Raw genomic sequence first — 20,583 nt, 5'->3', positions numbered from 1 at the left:
GTACTCGTACTTACTTTTGTCTGTCTGGCGAATGAGTCGCAAAGGGGGCGATCGTGGGGTTTGGGGCATAAAACTTGTGGCTTATGGCAATGGCTATGGGTATGGCTATGGGTGTATTATCAGAGCCAACGAAAAACATCGAGTTACCGAGTTACCCAACGATTTTATAACGCTTTCGAGTGCATATTGCACTTATGTACAACACAACAGAACACAATTCAATACATAGCAATTATGAAATCTATGCAAAATTATAAAATAATAATTTAACTCAAATTGGTGTCACGTAAATATCCAGTCTAATTTTTGCATATAAAAGCGCGCCGTGTGGACGAACAAATCATAGTTTCATTGATTACTACAACCAACAAAACTAAAACATTCAACATGAAGTTCCTGGTAAGTAATCCTAGCTACAAAGGAATAATCCTGACAGAGAACTAATTACAACCTTTGTCAATTTACAGATCGCTTTCGCTACCCTCGCTCTCTTCGCTGTCATCAATGCCAATCCCTACGGCCAGTCCCGTGGTGGATACGGTGGCGGCTATGGCGGTGAGATCGCCTACGTCCAGGAGGGTTCCTACGGACGCGGTGGCGGTTATGGCGGCGGCTATGGCGGTCACAGCCAGCCCCTGTACTCGAAGAACTCGGGTGCTCGTGCTGCTGCCGCCGCTGCTGCTAACAATGGCGCTGTCCGTCCCGGCCGTTACGATCAGGTTGCTGTCCTCGGTCTGGAGATCGATGGTGGCTACAACGCACCCAGCTATGGCAGCTATGGTGGACGTGGTGGCTACGGACGTGGCGGCTACTAATGCGTGTCTATTGAGCATCGATTTGTTCAATAGAGCAGCATCTCAATGAAGAAGCTGCAGTTATGCTGTGACAAAATAAAAATGCAAAACAAACGCGCTTGACCGCCGTGGAAAATGTTGAACAAAAAAACAAACACTCTTTTTTTCTACTACTTGGGTTGGGGGTGCAAAAAATGTTGCATACTTTTGAGCGCGCTGTTTAAATTGGTTCGCAGCCAAGCGGAAGCAATGTGCAACAGGAATGAACCAGTTCCTGTGAACAAGTTTAGGGTAAAGGCGTTTGATATGAGCAGTTGAGATGAGTTTAAAAGGGTTTTAGTAGTTAAGCAGAAATTGATTAAATCGAAAGGAATAATAATAATATTATGACTTCAAAAACAGGACAACTGAGCTGCAAATTTAAATAAAGTGCAAACAGTTGAGATGCATTTAGAGAGAGCAACTAAAGCTTGTAAAGTGCACAGAGACAGCAGCAAGCGACTAGCTGCTTATCCGGCTGCATGCTCTCACGCAGCATCAGCTACACTTGGCTACACACATTCGGAACCGCTTTCAACTGACCGCAATCCCCCATTCAAATGCGATACTGCGTTACGAATGATGCTGTGGAGTAAACAAGTCGCAGCTCGAGCTGTTGCTGGTTGTTGGCTTTGATATGGTCAACGGTATTGTTGTGATTTGCAAATGCAAGAAGAGAAAACAGAACAGAACAGAATTGAACATCTACTGAGCTGGAGATGAGCTGAGTTTGAGCCGCCCACCGAGCTGTCAACGATGACACCAAGCTGAGCTGAGCTGAGCTGGCTGCTGAGCTTAAACTCGAGCGCCGTGATAAATTTTGTACCGAGATCACGTTTCGAGCGCTTCAATTATTTTGCTTATATAAAGAAGTGTGCTTGGCATTTGGTTTGTTAATTGTGCCAACTGTTCCAAGCAGCGAGCGCTACCCGAAAAAACTAAGAAGCAACCAGCCATGAACAAATTCGCCGTAAGTAACTCACCGTCTCCAACGTCTTTCTTCCCACTTCCCGGTTCCGCACACAGATGACTTACCTACCTCTCTCTCTTGTTCTCTCTTTAGACTCTCGCTATCTTTGTCTGCGCTTTGGCGCTCGGCAGCTGCAATCCAGGATACGGCAGCGGTCCCAGCTATGGCGGTCATGGCCATGGCCACCGCGAGATCTCCAGCTATGGACAGCGTGAGAACAACAATGGCGCCGCTGCTGCCGCAGCTGCCGCTTCCGGTGGCAACGAGCGTCCCGTTGAGATCGTTGCTGGCGGTCCCCGTTATGGTGGCAGCGAACATCTGCGCCCCATTCTCTTGGACTCTGGCTACAATGGCGGTCACTCCGGCTACGGCCAGTCGATCGGTCACCGTGGCGGCTATGAGGGCGGCAACAGGCACCACGGCAACTCTGGCTACGGCCAGCAGCGCGGCTATGGCCGCCCACGTTGGTCTGTCCAGCCTGCCGGCGCCACTCTGCTGTACCCCGGCCAGAACCATTACCGCAGCTACGCTTCTCCCCCCAGAGTACACCAAGGTGCTGCTGCCCATCCGTGCCGCTGCCCCAGTTGCCAAGCTGTACGTGCCCGAGAACAACTATGGCAGCCACGGTGGCTACCAGAACGAGGGTCCCCGTTACTAGAGATCTTCTCGAGCGTGAATCTTGAATCTTCGCTTTCATCTTCACTCGCTCCGTAACAACAACGGGAATGTTCGCTGTTCGCACAGCGTCAATAAAAAATTCATCATCAGCATAAAAGTAACAGCACATTTATGTCTTCTTTGTAAATACGGTCACACTTTTCGACAGCGTGGCCTTGAGTGGCGCACAGATAAGTGTTTGATAAGCGGTTCCGGTAAAGCACTCGTATTTTTTTGGGTTTTGTGTTTGTGGGCGCATTTGGAACAGCTGAAGTCACAGCATCAGTCACAGCAACCGCAACCACAACCGCAACAGCTGCAGCTGTTTTGTTGTTTGCAAAATTTCGATTTGATTGCAAGCTAATGAGAGCTCGAGAATGCCGAGCGTGACAACTGACTGCATTATGGCGTATAAAGAGTTCACTTGAGTTGCTTGAGCTTCACCAAAAGAAGTCAGCGATTTGTTGACCAACATTTTCAGCTATAACTCATTTCTGAGCAAATCGCTTCAACTTCAATCTTCAGCTTAAAAATGTCGGTTAGATTGCACATTTTCTATTTACAAACAAACGTGATTTATTTCAATTTGAATAAATATTGATTATATGCTATATTCATTCAATACTCTAGAATATGTAATATATTTCTATTGTTATTTATAGATGTTATTCATATTCCTAAGGGTTTCTCTCTTATACTAGTCATCGTACTATGTATTAGATTCATACATATTAAAATCATAGCGGTTCAACTGAAAAAGATCAATCTATATTTACAAATTTATGTTACTTTTTCTACAGTAAATATGTCTCTTTCTTTAAAGAGACACTTCATCAATTACTATTCAATATCAGTAAACATCGCAAAGTTCTAAATAAAGAATTCGTTAAACATATGTTAGTATAGTAATTATGCATAGTTTGTCTGTCTATACTGAGCAACCCATGTAACATTTAACGAAATGTAACATTTAAAACTTACCTCGACCTAAATAATGTTTATAAATTTGTTTTATTTTTTCGTAAAGTGCAAGTATTGCAACTTTTTAGGTTGAAGTATATTTTCTAACTTATTTTTTATTACATTTATCTTGATGAACCCAACCTAAATATACATAATCCGAAGAAAACAATTATCTTTAATCTTCAAAAATGTATTATCAACCCTCGCAGTTTAAAGTTGTAAAGGTCATAAATATATTTCAAATTTCAAACTACCATTACCATGAAGTTTTTCCCAACGCTATTGCCACTGTAGAGCAGAACAGCCATGTACTATAAAAAGAGCTTAAAGCTCTCATTGAAAATGGCGCTTCACATTTGAAAGATGCAAGACTCACACATACACAAACACCTATAGTCATATTCATAGTAAACTCACACGTACAAAATTTGAGCGTATTGTAGGTGAATCAAGCAGAACACAAAACTTGAACTTGAGCTTGGAACAAGTTCGATTATCAGTTGGAAGCAGGTAGCTAACTGCTCAGATTGTGGCTAGACAATGCTCAAGGTGAAAAGCCAAAGAGTGCAACGGATGCGTGGACTTTGGAAGAGCTGCTGCTGTTGATGTTGCTGTTGTTGCTGCTGCAGTGCTGCATACCAGAGCGACTGCAGCTATCATCATCATGGCACATTAGAGACGACGCACGAGACACGAGACAATGTTGCATAGCGCGTGAACCAAAATGTTGATGATGATGCTGCTGCTAAGCTCAGTTCATTGAGCAGAGACGCAGTCACCGTCAGCAGCAGAGTTGAGAGCTGAGTGTGGAGATGATGTTGTGGGCAGGTAGCCAAGTCAAAGACCTGATACCGCACACGCCAAATGCGAGCTGAGCGTGCTAAGCAGGGGGAAGCCGATATCAATGGAGAGCAGCGGCAAGGGAAGCGACTGGGGAAGAGGTGCAGCAAGAGAGGGGGGGACAGAGCTTGTCATAATGTCGTGTCGCAAAAAATTGGCGCGCAATTTTCAAGAGTAAACCCGACACCGAGCGAAACCATCGACACCGAACTGTAACCGAAGACTGCGTCTCATTTTTTAGCCTTATCAATTAAATGGGGCGTTACTCGACTTCTGTTCTGGAGGCTGCTGTTTGCTGTTGCTGTTACTGCTTCTAGCCGGCCCCAATGTTGCTGCAAGTTTCGTCATGACTACGGCGGGAGTTCGACTTAGGGGTTTGGTCACGTAAACGCGCACACACAAATCGCTGGCAAAGTGAAATACTATGGCTATAAAAGCAATTTGGCCATGCGCAGTTGTTAATTAGTTTTGCAAACAGTCACCTCCTCGCACCATCAACAACAATGTCCGCCAACTATATGCGTCTGCTCTGCCTGCTGGCCTGCGGCATCTGCGCCACCATGGCCAACTCCTACAGACAAGGCAACATCGGCTATGCTGCCCCCAGCTACGGTGGTCAGTCCTATGGCGAATATGTGAAGAACGCCGAGACCGCTGAGGCTCAGGCTGCTGCACTCACCAACTCCGCTGGTGCTGCTGCCTCGTCGGCCAAATTGGACGGCACTGACTGGTATGCGTTGAACCGTTATGGCTGGGAGCAGGGCAAACCTCTGCTGGTCAAGCCTTACGGTCCTCTGGACAAGCTCTACGCTGCTGCTCTGCCACCCCGTTCCTTCGTTGCCGAGATTGATCCAGGTGGGTTACTTAGAAACTAATTCGAATCATCTTCTTCAGCATACTAAGACTTTGCTTTCATTCTACATTTGCAGTCTTCAAGAAGAGCAACTATGGTGGTCTCTATGGCGATAAGACAATCGTGCTGAACACTGGCTCCAAGTTGGCCGTGTCCGCTGCCTAAGCGAAACTAGTCTGTGTTTTTAGCTGAAAGTCTTAAAATAAATAGTGATAGCATAAAGTGAAATTATTGACTGTGTTTTTTCTTTGAAATGGTTTCGTTTGGGTGGGAAATTTCTCCTTAGCACTTCTCAAGTCCATACTTATTATTATTATGAGTAAATTCAGTTTTTATTTGCAAAGTTTTAAAGTAAAAAATATGAAAAAATTGCTCAGTTGTTGCAGTTTTTGTTTTGCAGTTTTTTGGTTTTTCTTAATCGTTTTAATGTAAAATTCAATTCGTTACGAGCACACAGATATTTACCTACTAAACATAAAATGTGAACTAAAAAAAAAAAAGTATATCAAACAAGTAGAAGCGATTGTAACTCGGGTAACTCGTTTCTAGGGTCGATTAGATACTCTCTTGTTGTTCATTTTATCTTTAATCATTGATCTCAAGCCAACTCTTCTATAAACATTCTCTCTCTCTCATTTAAAATTTTTTTTTGATTTTATTTTTTTTTTGTATGTTTTTTTTTAGTTTGTATGTTGTTTTGGTTTTAGGTTCATTATTTTAATTAAATTACATGAACTTCAAAATATTATTATTATATAAATAGATAGGAGATGTGTGTGTATGTGTTATATATTTCTTTCCTTGTTGTATTTAATTAATGTATAACCTATACGAACTCTCGCAAGCTCTGAAAAAAAATTTAAATTATAAAAATAAGAATTCTCCAAGCAAAATCTTTCCCATCATCTTCTGACGTTCTTTTGTTCTTCTGTTCTTGTTTGCTTTCATCGAAAATTATAAAATTGGTTTGCTGCTGCTGCTGTTTTTGGGGGAACAGGAGGAGTTGTTGTTTGCTTTTTGTGTGTTGGGGTGTTGTGTGTAGTGTAGTGTATAGTGTAGTGTAGTGTAATGTGTGTGTGTGTTATCGATCGTTATTGATAAGCACATCTATCTATTCGGTGATCGTTCTTGTTGTCTCCTGAATGTACACCTGAGAGCCGGGCACCGTGGAGGTGGTGACGAATGTGCGGTGCTTGGCGCGGATCAGGTTCAAGTTGGACTCGGCAACATCGGCACGATCCTCAGCGGCCTCCAGTTCGCGCTGGAAGCGACGGACACGGGTGGTTGTCTGCTGGGAGACACCCTCCTGCTCGGACAGCTGGCGTCTGTAGATGTTGATCTTGGCAGTGGACTTGTCCAGCGCGTCCTGCAGCAAAATGATGTTCTTCTGGTCCTCCTCGCATTGCACAATGACCTCCTTGACGGTGCGCTCCTTCTTGCGCAAGATCTTGATGGTCTCGGCGTGGCGGCGCTTCTCCTCCTCCAGCTCCAGTTCCAGATCACGAATGCGTGCCTCCAGTTTGCTGATGATGCGCTTGCTACCGGCAACAGCGTTCAGCTCGACTTCCTCCAGGCGAATGGACAAGTTCTATAAAAGAGAATCGTACATGAGACACTTCAAGTAATCAAATATTTGTTTGACGCACCTTGACTTCGACTTCCAAAGACTTCTTGATGGTCTCCAGCTTGACGATGCGCTCCTGCTCCTCATGCACCTGCTCAACAACATGCTTCAGCTCAACGGTGACCTTCTGGTAACGCTCATCGCTGAGACGCAACTCCTTGGACACTTCCTCGTAGTCGGAGGCAACCACCGACAGTTCCTGCTCCAGTTTCGATTTCAGCGACACCAAGTTCACGTTGACAGTGCTCAATTCGTTGATGCGTGTGGTGGCCTCCTCATACTGCAGCTCAACGGTGCGCTTGGCACGGTTGGCGCTATCCAGATGGGAGCGCACCTCCTCCAGCTCACCATTGAGACCGGCCAGACGACGCTGGGCAATGCCATACTGGTCAAGGGTGGCCTGCAACTGGCGCTGAACATCCTCGTAGTGGGCCTGGAGTTCGGTGAGCTGCAGCGACTGCTTCTTGATCACCTTCTGCAGATCGATGTTGGTCTTGTTGGCCACATCCAGCGACATCTCCAGTTCGGTGATCTGGATCTGCAGCTTCTTCTTGATGCGAGTCACCTCGGTCTTGAGACGAGTCTCGGCCTCAATGACGCGAGCATTGAGCTGCTCGATCTCAATGCTGGTCTGCTTGCTATACAAAATCAATCACAACACATCAAGTAATCAGTAATCATTCAAGTTGAAGTTCTTTATTCATATTCTTCATTATTATGCTGGAAGTTGCCCTCAAATGTAGCAGCGCTTTTTACCTCGAAGTTTGTTCGCTTTCATTTCGCTTGCGCACATTCTGTGTGCTATTTTTGGACCCCAATGTCTGACCCACAAAATTTGCAAAATTTTTCGTAATGCTCAGCAAAGTGCTGAGAAACTTTACAGTTTCTGCTTCTGTTTCTGTTGCTGCTTGCTTGCTTGATTTTTCGGTGGCATTGTCAAAAATTTTGCATTATTTTTCGTTCGTTTTCACGCAGACGACGACGCTGCATTGGCAAATTGTGTATTTATTTATTTATACGCTTGATAAAGACATCGAACTTGTCACAAATAGCGCGTTTACATGCCAAGCATTGCTACCTTAGAACCTGCTGCACATACATACTTGCCACAGATAGCGAATGTGGCAAGTGCATCATGCGTCTAATTTTAGGCGTAGGTGCAATCGTCATTTGGGTCTTTTGCCTCTCTCTTTTCTAGGTATTGTCTGAAATCTGTTGTTTGCCGACATTTTTGACTAATTTTTATTTAGCTGTTGATTCATTTGACAAGTTAAGTGCAAACTTAAAATCGACAAGAGACTAGCTAAGGGAACCTCAGGGCTAAAAAGCATTCTTTGCAAGTAATTTGGCATAGATTAAAGTTCATAGTATGAGGTTTGTCTGTAGCTAAAGTTATGATAGGTAGTTCCATATCGAAAACAGCTGAATTCATAATAAATTGATCGGGTTCTCAGTTACAAAGCTAAACATTTCAGTAACAAAATAATGCTTAATAATTGTAGTATATAGATTTCTTTATATCTTTAAGATAATAATTAGATTAGCTAACTGATAAATTTCTCCATTTCGAAAGCTGATTTCTTAGACCTATTCTCTACCCTCTTCTCTGTTCTCACCCCCCTGCAATTTTTGTTAATTTTCTGCCGCATTTCTGCCACTTAATTCCCCCAAATACGCATCCATTAGTTGCTTCGACTAAATTGTCTTGTTTTTCTCAGTGTTATAGCCCATTTCATAGTTACTTAATCTATGTGTGCTCATTGTTGTCGCTTTGCCAAGGTATTTAGCTTGAGTTTTGCTTTGCGAACGTAAGTATTTTTCATTTAATTTTAATTTTTTTTTTTGTTTCTGTGTTGCTCGTTCTTGCTGTCGTTTTATTGTTTTTGTTTTTCAATGTTTATTGTCTACGCAAAAATATGTGATGAATTTTTTTTGCTCTCGACTTTTTGCTATTGTTGTTGCTGTCATGCGCATCACTTTTGTGAAGACAAATAAATATAAGAATAAGTTATTCAGTTTTTGTCGCTTGAAGGACACGTCAAACACACACAATGAAGGGGCCACAAAACCATTTGCCACAGCACCCAAAATACCTGTCTTAACATAATGCTTCGACTATTTTGCGTGGGTGCGAAACATGATCGTCAGTTCAGAATGTGGGCGAACTGCAGATCACTCAGTTTGTGGTCTTTAAGGGGTAGTCTACAAGACGATAATCTTTTTATCAGTTCAACACTTTCTGTATTGGGCTTAAAATGGGAAAATAATAAATCAACAAAATTGTTGAATGAAAGCATTTATTGTGTAGAACACTTTCTGTTTCAGAACATCAAGAGTATCAAACATATTTAAATGCGAGTTTGCCTAAGAGTTGTACTATGGAATGAATAATATATTTCTCTGAGAATCTCAATGTGTGTCAATCTCTCTGTTAGCAAAGAATGAAGTTGTTCTTACTAGATTATTATATTGAAATGACGATAAATAATAAATATCAAGTTAATAATAAAAATAATAATGAATATCACTTCATAAATGTCAATTCATTATTTATGGCCTTTTCAATTTGAGAATCAAAATAATTAAGTTGTAAGTATGGGAACGCAAGAACTTAATCTACAAGTATTTTTGTAGAAAAAAAGATAAAATTGATAACATATTGTTTAGCGAATTTCTTCAAATAAAGTGTTTACTTTTAGCACTTCAATCCTATGACTGATAGCAGCATTAATTCATTATATTTATACTCTCAACGTAGTCTATTGTTCTATAAGTGTGTAGTATAAATCCAACTGTAGTAATAACTAGAAATGGTAATAATCATAGTTTCTTTATAAATATTTCATCACTGACTAGAAATCATAATATTTATACTGTCTTTATATATACTTCGTCGCTGACTTGAGTATCTACAAATCGTAATAATCATAGTTTTTCTATACGTATTTCAACACTGACTTTAATATCTAGAAATCATAATAAACATAGTTTCTCTATATTAATTTTCTCGCTGAATAAGTTGACAATATGCCAGCTAACAGCATCTTAGTTTTTATTAATACATTTCTAAAGTTTTCTCTCAATATTATTTGTAATAACAAATGTCACAACTTATGCCCATGCCAACTGCAATTTTGTCATAATTTCCCCATCGTTCTTTATTTCTACATAAAGCAAGTTTTAGCTTGTCAATTAATATGTACTATATTGTATGCTACTGCTCAATTGGTATTTCTGAAAAGAGATTTCCATTGAAAAGAAAGGCACATCGATCACAAGTGGCTAGAATTCTTGGCAATTATGAAATGGTCAGCTGCAAATGGCAAGCGAAAAATATTCGGCGGGTCGTTGCAATTAGCCAAGAGAAAAACAATTTAAAAATGTTGAGCAGAAATAATTTACAGACGACTAAACAAAAACGATGATACAATGCCAGCAAAGTGAACAGAATAACAAAGAATTAAAATCGTTGACGATGAAGAACGAAGACAAAACAGCGGGGTAAAAAAAAACATAAGACAAATGGGGAAATTCAAGCCAAAATGAAACGAATGCATGAATTATACAAGGAAAATAAGAAGGAAGAGTCTAGAAAACTAAAATAAATCACAACACAGAAAGAGACAGGGAGAGTGAACGTATGTTTGAGAGCGAAAGAGTAAGAGAAATTGGAAGATACAATTGAAAAATTGTTCGCATTTATTCAGAACTGTCTGGGTTGAGCTAAATATGCAAATTCCGAATTCGATTCAGTATTTATGATATGAATTATGCAAAAAGAAAGTAGGAAGAGAAGAAAAGGAAAGGAATGGGAAAGGGGAGCATCTTTAGTGCTTCCAATAGATGTAGCTATAATCCTTGAGTTTGGGATGTGTGCGCAACACCTTGCGACAGATCCAACACTTATCCTCAATACCACACCTGCTATCCGCATAGAATTCAACGGTGCGCTGATTCAGCGTCGACAACTGACGCTTCACATTGTGCAGCGACGAGGACACACGATGATCGAGCTTATCCACGAGACGATCATCCATCAACTCCATGTGGAGAGTATGGGCACGAATTTGACCGCTGCCACCCTCGAAGCCCTCGTAGGGCGAGGAGGAACGCGAACGGGCACGAGAAACGGCACGACTGGAACGCACAAGGGTCTGAGCGATATAGTTCTCCTCCTCCTGCTTGGCGGACTTGATGTTTTTCTCCGATTCGGAGAGCAGTGCCTGGGCGATGGCACTGGCGGACTTGCCGCGTATGGAGCGCTTGAAATCGTCAGACATTTGATCGAATTGATTATCTAGCTCGATTTTGCGAATGCGTTGCAATATCTTCAATGTATCACGCTTAATGGTATCCTCGAGCTCCTGTTGACGGCGACGACGACGCTGACGCGATCTCTCGACAACTGTGTCCGGTTCAATGTGCTTGGCCACACGCGTTGCGTCAACGAGCTTCTGCACACTGAACGGCGTACGTTTCTGTGCCCGAAAGCTAAGCAGAATTTCATCGGCACGAGCGGCGCAGGTGCGCGACAGGCGTACGATCTCATCGGCATTATATTGCCGCACCGCATTCGAGGAGCGATATTGCTTGAGGCCTCGCTCGCTCGACCATGGCAGATGCGGTTGTGGCACCTTTAGGCCTTTTGCCTTAGCATCCAAATAGTCCAACATTGGCTGATAGAAATTCATCGTATAGCCATAGTTGTCATCATACGTTGTGGTTGCATGACGGAAGCGCGATGGACGCTGTTGCAATGCAGTTGCCATATCGAGAGGAGAGAGTAGAGAGTGGAGAGTGGAGAAGGTACAAAAGAGAGAGAGAGAAAGTGTAGGGAATGCGTGTGTGGAGGACTGTATGTGTGTGTGTGCTTAGACCAAAAGAGTACTCTAATTAAAGCTACTAGAAGATGATGACTGCAGCTTTGGCTGCTCGCTTTTCCCGCTTTGTTGCTTTGTTGCTTTGTCGCTTTGTCGCTCTGTGTCGCCCCTTCGCACTCTCAGTTGTTTCAGTTTGGCAAACAGTTGCTGCTGCTTCGCAAATACAATTTTCAAATTTGTCGAAATCTATAAAAAGATTTGCAGTTCAGTTTTGTGCTGTTCAGCTGTTGTTGTTTCTACGGCGGCAAAAGAAAGGTATCAACATAATGACGACAATTTACCAACCAACCAACCAAGAACAACAACAACATCATCATCAACATTGTTGGCAGTCAATGCTGTTTTTTGGCTTTTTGCCTGTCTGCGGCTATGATTGATTCATTTTGAGCATGTCTACAAAAATGTCACGCAATTTTACGCAATGACAGAAAAAAACTTTTCATTACTTTTTTTTGTTAACTTTTCTTCTCAACGAGTCACAGACCAAGCTCAAAGCTCAAGCTCAACATTGATGTCGTTCTCAAAATGTTGAAAACTCTCTCACCTACTGTTTCGATTATGTAATCAATGCAAAACTGCGCAAAATTCTTACAAAATTCCAATGCTAATGCACTTCAAAACTCGCAACAACTTCAAAACGCACGGCCAACTGTAGCGTATATTGCGTATACGCCTGGGTGCTGCAGGACTTTGCAGGAGCTGCTGTAACTGCTTCAATTCTCACTCTTTGGTGTGGCAACAAATGCCTGTTGCTTTTAGGGCGACTATAGAAAACGTACTGACTGACGAAATGGGTCAATTTGATATCAATTGTTTTGGCAAATCGATTCATTGGCAAATCGATTCGCTTTCGACTTCCGTTTTGGCAGCGTGAAAAGGCGACAACATCGATTGTCCCTCAGCTGCCAGTCTCTCAACGTTGTCAACAGGGGCGTTGTTTTAGATTGTGGGCAACTTCCAGGGGGGTTCGTTTTAACATTTTAGTGCACTTACCGAATAGCCTCAATCTCTTCGTCCTTCTCGGCCAGACGACGCTCGGCATCGTGGCGATATTGGTTGAAGTCAGCGGCCAGACGCTGTCCACGCTGCTCCTCAGCCTTGCGGCCCTGTAAGTTTATGATAAACAAACGATTAAAGAGTTGAAAGAGAGAAGATTCTATTAAGCAGACTTACAGCTTCGGCTTCCTTGTAGGCGGCAGTGAGTTCATCACGCTCGTTCTCCAGACGACGGAGCTCCAACTCGAGCTCATGCAGACGACGGTTCAGCTCGTTAATGACGCTCTTGGCCTCATGCAGATCATCTGAAGAGGAGTGAAAATATATTAATAGCTGCTCTTTCAGACACTCTCAATTCAAACTTACCGCCCAACTTCTTGTTCTCGCGACCCAGCTGACCGTTGGCATCCTTGACCTTGTCCAATTCGTGGGTGGTGCGGACCAAATCGGCGTGCTTGTTCTTCAGATCACGCTGGCTGGTCTCGTACAGCACAATGGTCTCATCGAGACGGCTCTTCAGCTCAACGTTGTGCTTCTCCAGGGTGTTGACCGACTTGGTCAGCTCGCGGCAGCTGTTGTTCGACTTCTCCAGATCGATGATGAGGACCTCAACTTCGCTGGCGAGGCGAGTCTTAGTCTTCTCCAGATTGTTGACCTTGACGATGAGCACTTCGATGTGTTCCTCGAGCTCGGTGATGCGCACCTGGTACTTGCGACGGATCTCTTCAACCTCTTCGGCACGAGCAGCCACTTCGGCATTCCATTTGTTTTGCCACGAAGTGGCATCGGCATTGGCCTTGACCAGCTGACGTTCCAAGTCAATGCGCGCCTCGGACTCTTCTTCGAGTTGAGAACGAGTTGATTCCAATTCGATCTCAACCTGATGCAGCGAAGATTCGAGCATTGAGCGACGACGGTCTTCGTCTTCCAAACGGCGGCGTGCATCCTCAAGCTGTGAGATCACTTGGCTCTTGGAAAACGAGACAGTGTCCAATTGAGTTTTCAGATCTTGGACGTCCTTGATCAGCTCAATGTTCTCCTGCGAGAGGCGAGATTTATGCGATGTGATATCGATAACGGTGCGATTCAGTTCCTCGATTTTCACATTCAATTCCGTGATGGAGATCTCCAATTTGGAGATGTGCTTCTCCGACACGATTTTCTCCTTGTTGTAGGATTCGATTTGGGAAAGCAGCTCGTAGACTTCGGCCTGGAATTTGGCCTTGTCCTTTTCGGCTCTGCAAAAGCGAGGAGTGATCAAAGAGAGAGAATACAATTAATTCTATGTAAAATTTGAAATAAATCTTGGCGATACTTAGGCATGGCTTTGTGAGAGAGAGAGATCGGCTGTGATTTAATTTGCATAGCATACCCAAAAGCTAGATTGGAGAAAGCCAGGCTCAAGTGCAAAGCTTTTGCTTAGCGATCGTAGGTAATTGAAAGAAGCTTCGGGGAAAAGCTTTGCGATCGCTAGGCAAAAGCTCGCAGCAGGTTTAAGGTTAAGAGCATGTGTGTGCCTGGAAGCAAGCTATTTTAAATGTTCATAATCATAATATTTGTAAAGCATTTTCAACAAAAAAAAAAAGAAATGAAATTTCAAAACATTTTGCGCTTTTTGCACTTGTGCGGCAAATGGTCATTAACATAGTAATTACTATACACCGTGTGTGTGTGTGTGTGTGTGAGTGTGTTTAACCTGACCCACCTACAAGTTGCAAAAGCCGAAAAACGTATCGAATTTCCATAAACGTTCAATTGGACGAAAAGAGACAACAACAACAACAATCATCACATTTTGAATATGATTCAATCAAAGACATATTTGGATTGGGCGTTGGTGCAAATGAGAGAGAAGGCAACAGCAACAACAACAACGTAGACAGCAACAACAACAACAACACAGCAATGCGGCTCTCTTCTACTTAGCGCTCAAGAATGTAGATGAAAATTTAAAAATTTTTTCTAAAAATAAATGCCAAAATATGCGCTCTTCCTTTGCTGCTGCTATCGTTGTTGTTGTTGTTAGAACAACATATGGTTGCGTGCGTGCGGAAAAACGTTGAAAAAGTTTTTCACGCTTACTAAAAAGCTTCCGTTAAGCTTCGCGGCGAGAGCGAGAAAACTATTTAGACCTAAAGCGCAAAACTGCGCAAACTCGAGCGAATTTCAAATGCTTTGGCTACCTGACAGACCACAGACAATAAGTTTAGTTGCTGCAGTTAAAAGTAAAAAGGTAAAAGAAATAAATAAAACAATGCAACAGCAAGTAAAAGGTGCAACTGCAAGTTGACATTACGCATACGCCACGTTGCCGCAAACGGATGCCGACAACATCGACGAAGACGAAGACGTCGACAGCCTTGAATTTGTCGTGCTGCGAGAGTTGATTTTGAAATTCGAAAATTCCTATGCATTTATTTTTGGATACTCGCATTTGATTTGGAAATATGAGTCGAAGCTCCGCAATCTTTTTTTTCTCTGCTTCAGCTTTTCTGTTTTTTACCTATATACACGATTGGAATACGCGTATATATGAAAATATAGAAAACTTAAACGAGTGCAGAAAATAAAATTTGTGTCAATAGAACTTTGCAAGCAATGCACAAAAATGTTGAATTGAACATTTTCCGTTTTAGCTTCAGATTTTTTGTGCTTGTCATGGCATTTTGATGAATTGTTTATGAACTGATTTCGGTTTTGGTTTGGTTTAGTTTGGATTGGAAGTGTGATTTTCATTTTGGTGTCAGCGGGGCAGAAGCAAGGTTATTGTTGCTGCCGTTTTGCATTACTATAAAATATTGTGAAGACATTGAAAAGTCAGCGCCAGCTGACGCCACTTTATCGACAGCAAACAGGCAACAGTAATAACACACATAGTAAACAACAATAAAGATTGTTTGCACAACATTTTCTAGGTCAACATGTAAATGAGGCCAAAGAGGATGAAGCATGAGAAGCTGAAGCTAATAATGATGATGATTGATATCTTTTTTAGAGAACTTGGCATACCTAGCCTTATTTTTCGTTAGGATTTCGACCTGTTCCTGGAAATCCGTGATAATTTCGTTGTGCTTTTTCTTCAAAAGCGTGGCGGTCTCCTCAGATTCAAGATGAACATCCTCAAGCAGCTTGCGCAGCTTCAACAGCTCAGCATCGCGCTTGCGGTTGGCTTCAAACTGTAAATCGTTCATATATTCGTTTAGTGATTAATCAGAGATGTATTTAATAGCTATTCACTCACTTGATGTTCAGCACCACCTTCAGCTTCCTCGAGACGCTCGGACATCTGTATGACCTGAACGCTGAGGTCGGCTTTCTCGCGCTCGATCTGCAAATGTGAAACGATAATGAGGATCAAGATTAGCCAAAAATGTTGTACATTTCATAAATTAAAAATTTCTTCATTTATTCCCCTCTATTTTTATTATCTATGCTACCGTGTTGCATGCAACCCACACACAAATACGCACTCATGCCACGCTATGCAACGCAAAGATGATGCATCGCCATGCGGCACGGCATGAAGATGCAAATACAAACGGCCCATAAAATATATAAATCAAATTAATCAGTCAAAAATAATTATGCGCATGTAACACCCAAAATAACAATGGCAAAATGCCAACAAATATTGTATCTGATATATAGGTAGCCATACCTAGATCACCGCCTACATATATATATGAATATATATATCTACAACTGCAGCTGAATCTCTCTTCTATGGCATTTCCAAAAAGGCATTAAAACATTTTTATTATACGCATTCTGTTGAACTGCAAACAGCAAACTGCAAAAGGCGAAAAATAGTATTTTTTCCAAAAAATTTATATTTGTGTTGGGCAGCAAAACTCTGACCTAATTTAAGACCTGCGAAATTTCGAGCTGGCAATTAAATGGAATTTTATGCATTTTCTTTTTGTTACGCCCAACACGAAAATTGAGAGCTGTCAGCTGCAATTCTCAGGCTGCATTTTTCGTGTAAAATCAAATTTGAATGCAGCTCGAGGGGGAAAAATATATTTAAATTTTTTAAGATGTACATTTTTTATTATTTTAATTTACTTGGACATTTTTTGGGGCAGCAAATTCATTTTAAACATTTTCTAAATTTTTTAGTTAATTATTTCGTTGATTCAAAAATGTATTGAAGGAAAAATGTATTTTTCAAATACTAAAAATGAACTCAGCTAGAAATTTCATTGAGCCGAAAGATAAATATATTTAAATTACGCTTGGCTTTTTTTTTGAACATGGAAACATGGAAAGCTGATCGGCTTCACCTTGCTTGTGTCTTAACGATAAGCTTCCAAGAGTTTTGCAATATTTCAGGCATATAAGCAAAGTGTAGATAGATTTAAATCTATGGGGATTCAAAGGCCACGTAAGTACAATCGTAAATCCATTTGCGCCATGTGTATCTTGTAGATACTTTTGCCGCCTATATATGCAAAGATATATTGTACATATGTGTGTGTTATTTGTGTGAAAACTTTTAATGTGCAAGAAAATTATTTAATTTTCCCACACACATTTACACCAACGCAACACACACACACACACATAGACGCTCACACACATGAACGTCTTCAGCTGTGCCAGCGAATTTTCTGCTTTCGACGTTTTGTGCTTTTCTGAGTTCGATAATGATGATGATCGTGTTGATGATCGCCTTGATGATGATGAACATGTTTTTGGCTACTTTATTTTCTTTTCTTTTTTGGCTTGTTGCTTGTTGTTGTTGTTGTGTGCGGTTGTTCATATTTTTGTTGTTTCGCTTCAAGTTAATCATTTGCTTGTGTATTGAATGTCGTGCGCTAATTTTAGCCATTTTGTTCCATATTATGTGTGGCTGAGTGTGAGTGTGTGTGAGTGAGTGAGTGTGCAAGTGTGTGCGTGAGTTTGCTGATCCATAAAGCAAAAGTAATTAAAATTATTTCCACAAACTAGACGAATTTGTGTGTGTGTGTATATACGTTCTGCACTTGCTGTTGGCTCTTCACCTCATCATCAGCCACCTCCTCCTTCCTCATCTTCATGATCTTCCTGCTTATAACATTGTAGCTATAGTCGGAGGGCCCCAGGCCAGGCCAGGCCGAGCCCGGTCGGGCCGCATTTTCTAAATTTGTAATGGCAAACAGGAACAGACCTGGGGACTACTGTATGTGTGTGTGTGAGTGTGTGTGAGTGTGTTGCATGCTACTTTGCTTTGCTGCCTGTTGTTGTTTCGCATGGTGTTGAATGAAGTGAAGTGCATGACACTTTGCAAATGCAAATATTTGTCTTTGCATTGTGTCTTTGCTTTTCCTTCTTTTGTCGTCAGAAACGCACACAAAATGCAAAAACACACACAAAGACAATTGCAAAATCATTTATCATTTGTTATTGTGGCAGTCTAAGAAACTGGCTCCGCCTGAAAGCGATTGAAGTTCAATGCACATCATTATCATTTTGTTCGACGCACCAACTCGACGCTCGAAGGGTAATTTATTCTTAGCTTTTTTCGCTAAATGCAACAAAAAAATTTGTGTGCTCTATTCTATTGTTTTTGTTGCCGCGTTTTTTTTTCGATTTTCAATTTTCTATTTTCTATTGGCTATTTGCTATTTTCTATTTTGCTTTTGCTTTTCCACATATTTTGCTGTTTTTAGGGTGACATTTGCAAACGCGAAAAAGTGAAATTCGCAGCTAATAGCATGGCGCTTTCTCCTCACGCGGAATTTCCTTTTGGCCGCTAGTTAAGCAGGTGAAAAAGTTTCCCCCTCTATTCTACTCTGTATACCCCTTAAATATTTATATATCAATAATATATAGTTAGTTAGTTTTTCAACTTACCCTTTGGCGCAGCTCACGTTCAACTTCAAGATCATCTTGGAGCAAACGGATCTTATCCTGTAAGAAAATTCATAATTTGTAGTTTGTGGCATATTTATAAACTGCATTATTTTTGTTCATATTTTGTCATTTCATTTCTCGTTCATTTTCGCACTGAATTATTGCACAAAATTTGAAATTGAATATGTTATATGCATGTATATAATTTTCTGCTTTTTTTGTATCGCATTTTTCAATGTGTATCTCTTGGGTGCCGTGTTACATAATTTTCACCGACGCATATATATATACATACTATATATGTATGTATCTCTCTAGATATTTTTGCTCAAATGAATTTTTATATTTCCACACACAAACACGGCGAGTACACACATACACAAAGATACACCTACAAGATATATATTGAAAATATATATACAGCGTTTTCTTTCATTCTTTTTTTTCTCAGTCTTTTAGACACAAATAAATTAGATTTTGAGCATTTGGTTCACGCATTTTCAAGATACTTTTCAATTTATCACTGTTTTTGTAGTTTTTTTTATAATTTCTGTAGAGTTTTAAAGGGCGTATCCAGCAGAGAGACAGAGTTGAGATCCATTTGAGATCCTTCTTACCTCCAAGCGGGAGAGCGAGCTCAAGTCGGCAATGTATTCGATGTTCACATCGGCCGCACCGGGTCCAGTGGATGTGGCCCGGTAGGAGTATTTCGAGGAGCGTACAGCTTGCGATGACGACATTTTATTGTCAGATTTTCAATTGATTAAATTAATTGTGTTGTATCGATTTCGTTATCGATAAAAATGAATAATTTCGCGTCTAATGCAAATGTATGCAGAAGAAAGATTTGTAAGTTGATCAAGCGAAAATCTCTACAGCACCGCACGCAGGTTGTGTAGTTGTCACCGAGTCACCGAATAATTCGTAATAAACGTCGGAGTAAGGCTGGTGATCTACTGAACAAGAGATCCCGTTGTCGTTCGAATAAAGAGTATTTCGTTTATTTGCTCGACGGTCGCTTCTGTTTTCGTCTATTTCTACGATTTCGCTCGGCTCCCATCCCGAAGCGAGCCGAACACGATTTCGGTACTCGGCTCCCCTTTTTTTTTTTGAGTGTGCTTTTTTGCTTTTTCGGCGAGCTCCTTCTGTGAGCGCTTTCTTTGAGTGAGTTTTTCCTTTTTGCCTGCTTTTCGGTCATTCTATGTGCGTGTTAATTGCTCAGTTGTGTGGAACATTCTTTGATTATTCATTTTTTTTTTGTGTGTTGGCTCTTCGGCTTTTTCGGACGCTTCGTGTGTGAACGCATTTTCACGCCAGTTTGCAGAGCACCCAAAATAAACTCCAAGTTGTTCTTTTTTCGCTTACCTGTAATTAGCCGATGTCATTTACATATAGGCATCACACACACAGCTATGAATATGCAACTGTATTTGTGCGTTGCTGGGTTCCATTTTGTGTATCTGCCTTTTTTCACAACTTTGTATACTCAACATTAGACTTGGACTTCCTACGTGCGTGGAGAAATGTTGAATTTTAGATTTTCGAATACATATTTTTATTATTTTCCTATATATAATATGGAATTCTTTAGTCTAACATTTTTCAATTGGTCTCTATTTGAAAATGGGTGTGAGTCGATTTGTTGAATTTCAATCAATTCATTTTCCACTTTTGCCTCTTAGGCATTGAAACGATAAAATGTATAAACTATTGGTTTGAAAGGTTAAATTTTTATTTAATTAGATCGATAATAGGCGATTGTTAATGCATGATTTTGAAATTTAATGGATAAAGGAAAAAGAGCTAACACTCTATAATATTTTCGGAATATATTATTCATAATTGTGCTCTATTGATTTGGAAATCGAATGAAAACATAGAGAACAACAAAAAAAGATTTCAAGATTTCAAAAGTTTTTAAGACGTTTTTGAGTTTACATAATGATAAATTAAGTTTCACTTTTATATTATTCTTTAAATTATTATTATTAAAAAGTTCTTTATTGATTTTTTATTTAAATACAATTAAATTTGTCTAACAAAAGATTCTTAAAGAATATAAGGTTAACTTTAATATTATATTCTGAATTTTATATTATTAATATATTCATAATTATGTATTATTATGATTT

At 40.8% G+C, this 20,583-nt stretch overlaps 4 protein-coding genes across 5 annotated transcripts; 3 read left to right on the top strand and 1 right to left on the bottom strand.

Annotated features, from left to right (window-relative positions):
* Nucleotides 1-241: 241 nt before the first annotated feature.
* LOC133843404 (chorion protein S15) lies at nucleotides 242-949 on the top strand. The gene is made up of 2 exons (XM_062276925.1): nucleotides 242-399; nucleotides 468-949. Exons 1-2 carry the CDS (start codon nucleotides 388-390, stop codon nucleotides 813-815), a joined length of 360 nt encoding a protein of 119 aa, XP_062132909.1. The 5' UTR covers nucleotides 242-387; the 3' UTR covers nucleotides 816-949.
* Nucleotides 950-1,643: 694 nt separating this feature from the next.
* On the top strand, nucleotides 1,644-2,582 carry LOC133843403 (chorion protein S19). The gene is given in 3 exon segments (XM_062276924.1): nucleotides 1,644-1,803; nucleotides 1,897-2,337; nucleotides 2,339-2,582. Coding segments are annotated over 3 exon segments (579 nt in total). The 5' UTR covers nucleotides 1,644-1,788; the 3' UTR covers nucleotides 2,462-2,582.
* Nucleotides 2,583-4,712: 2,130 nt separating this feature from the next.
* On the top strand, nucleotides 4,713-5,344 carry LOC133845141 (chorion protein S16). The gene is made up of 2 exons (XM_062279509.1): nucleotides 4,713-5,118; nucleotides 5,193-5,344. Exons 1-2 carry the CDS (start codon nucleotides 4,767-4,769, stop codon nucleotides 5,279-5,281), a joined length of 441 nt encoding a protein of 146 aa, XP_062135493.1. The 5' UTR covers nucleotides 4,713-4,766; the 3' UTR covers nucleotides 5,282-5,344.
* A 382-nt stretch (nucleotides 5,345-5,726) lies between these two features.
* Nucleotides 5,727-19,447, bottom strand: LOC133845137 (paramyosin, long form). Of its 2 annotated transcripts, XM_062279504.1 has the most exons (9): nucleotides 19,069-19,447; nucleotides 18,452-18,508; nucleotides 15,858-15,944; nucleotides 15,626-15,792; nucleotides 12,983-13,854; nucleotides 12,794-12,921; nucleotides 12,614-12,726; nucleotides 6,763-7,378; nucleotides 5,727-6,704 (listed from the first exon to the last, which is right to left on the bottom strand). In XM_062279504.1, exons 1-9 carry the CDS (start codon nucleotides 19,189-19,191, stop codon nucleotides 6,228-6,230), a joined length of 2,640 nt encoding a protein of 879 aa, XP_062135488.1. In that variant the 5' UTR covers nucleotides 19,192-19,447; the 3' UTR covers nucleotides 5,727-6,227. The 2 variants fall into 2 exon arrangements, with proteins under 2 accessions (XP_062135488.1, XP_062135489.1); XM_062279505.1 differs by lacking the exons at nucleotides 12,614-12,726; nucleotides 12,794-12,921; nucleotides 12,983-13,854; ... (2 more) ...; nucleotides 18,452-18,508; nucleotides 19,069-19,447 and adding exons at nucleotides 10,662-11,806; nucleotides 12,213-12,375.
* Between the last annotated feature and the right edge of the window lie 1,136 nt (nucleotides 19,448-20,583).

This window comes from Drosophila sulfurigaster, chromosome 3 (genome assembly GCF_023558435.1).
Source record: "Drosophila sulfurigaster albostrigata strain 15112-1811.04 chromosome 3, ASM2355843v2, whole genome shotgun sequence".
Lineage (NCBI taxonomy): Eukaryota > Metazoa > Arthropoda > Insecta > Diptera > Drosophilidae > Drosophila > Drosophila sulfurigaster.
Note: the sequence above shows the minus strand (reverse complement) of the source record. Positions and strands in the feature narration are given on the sequence as shown.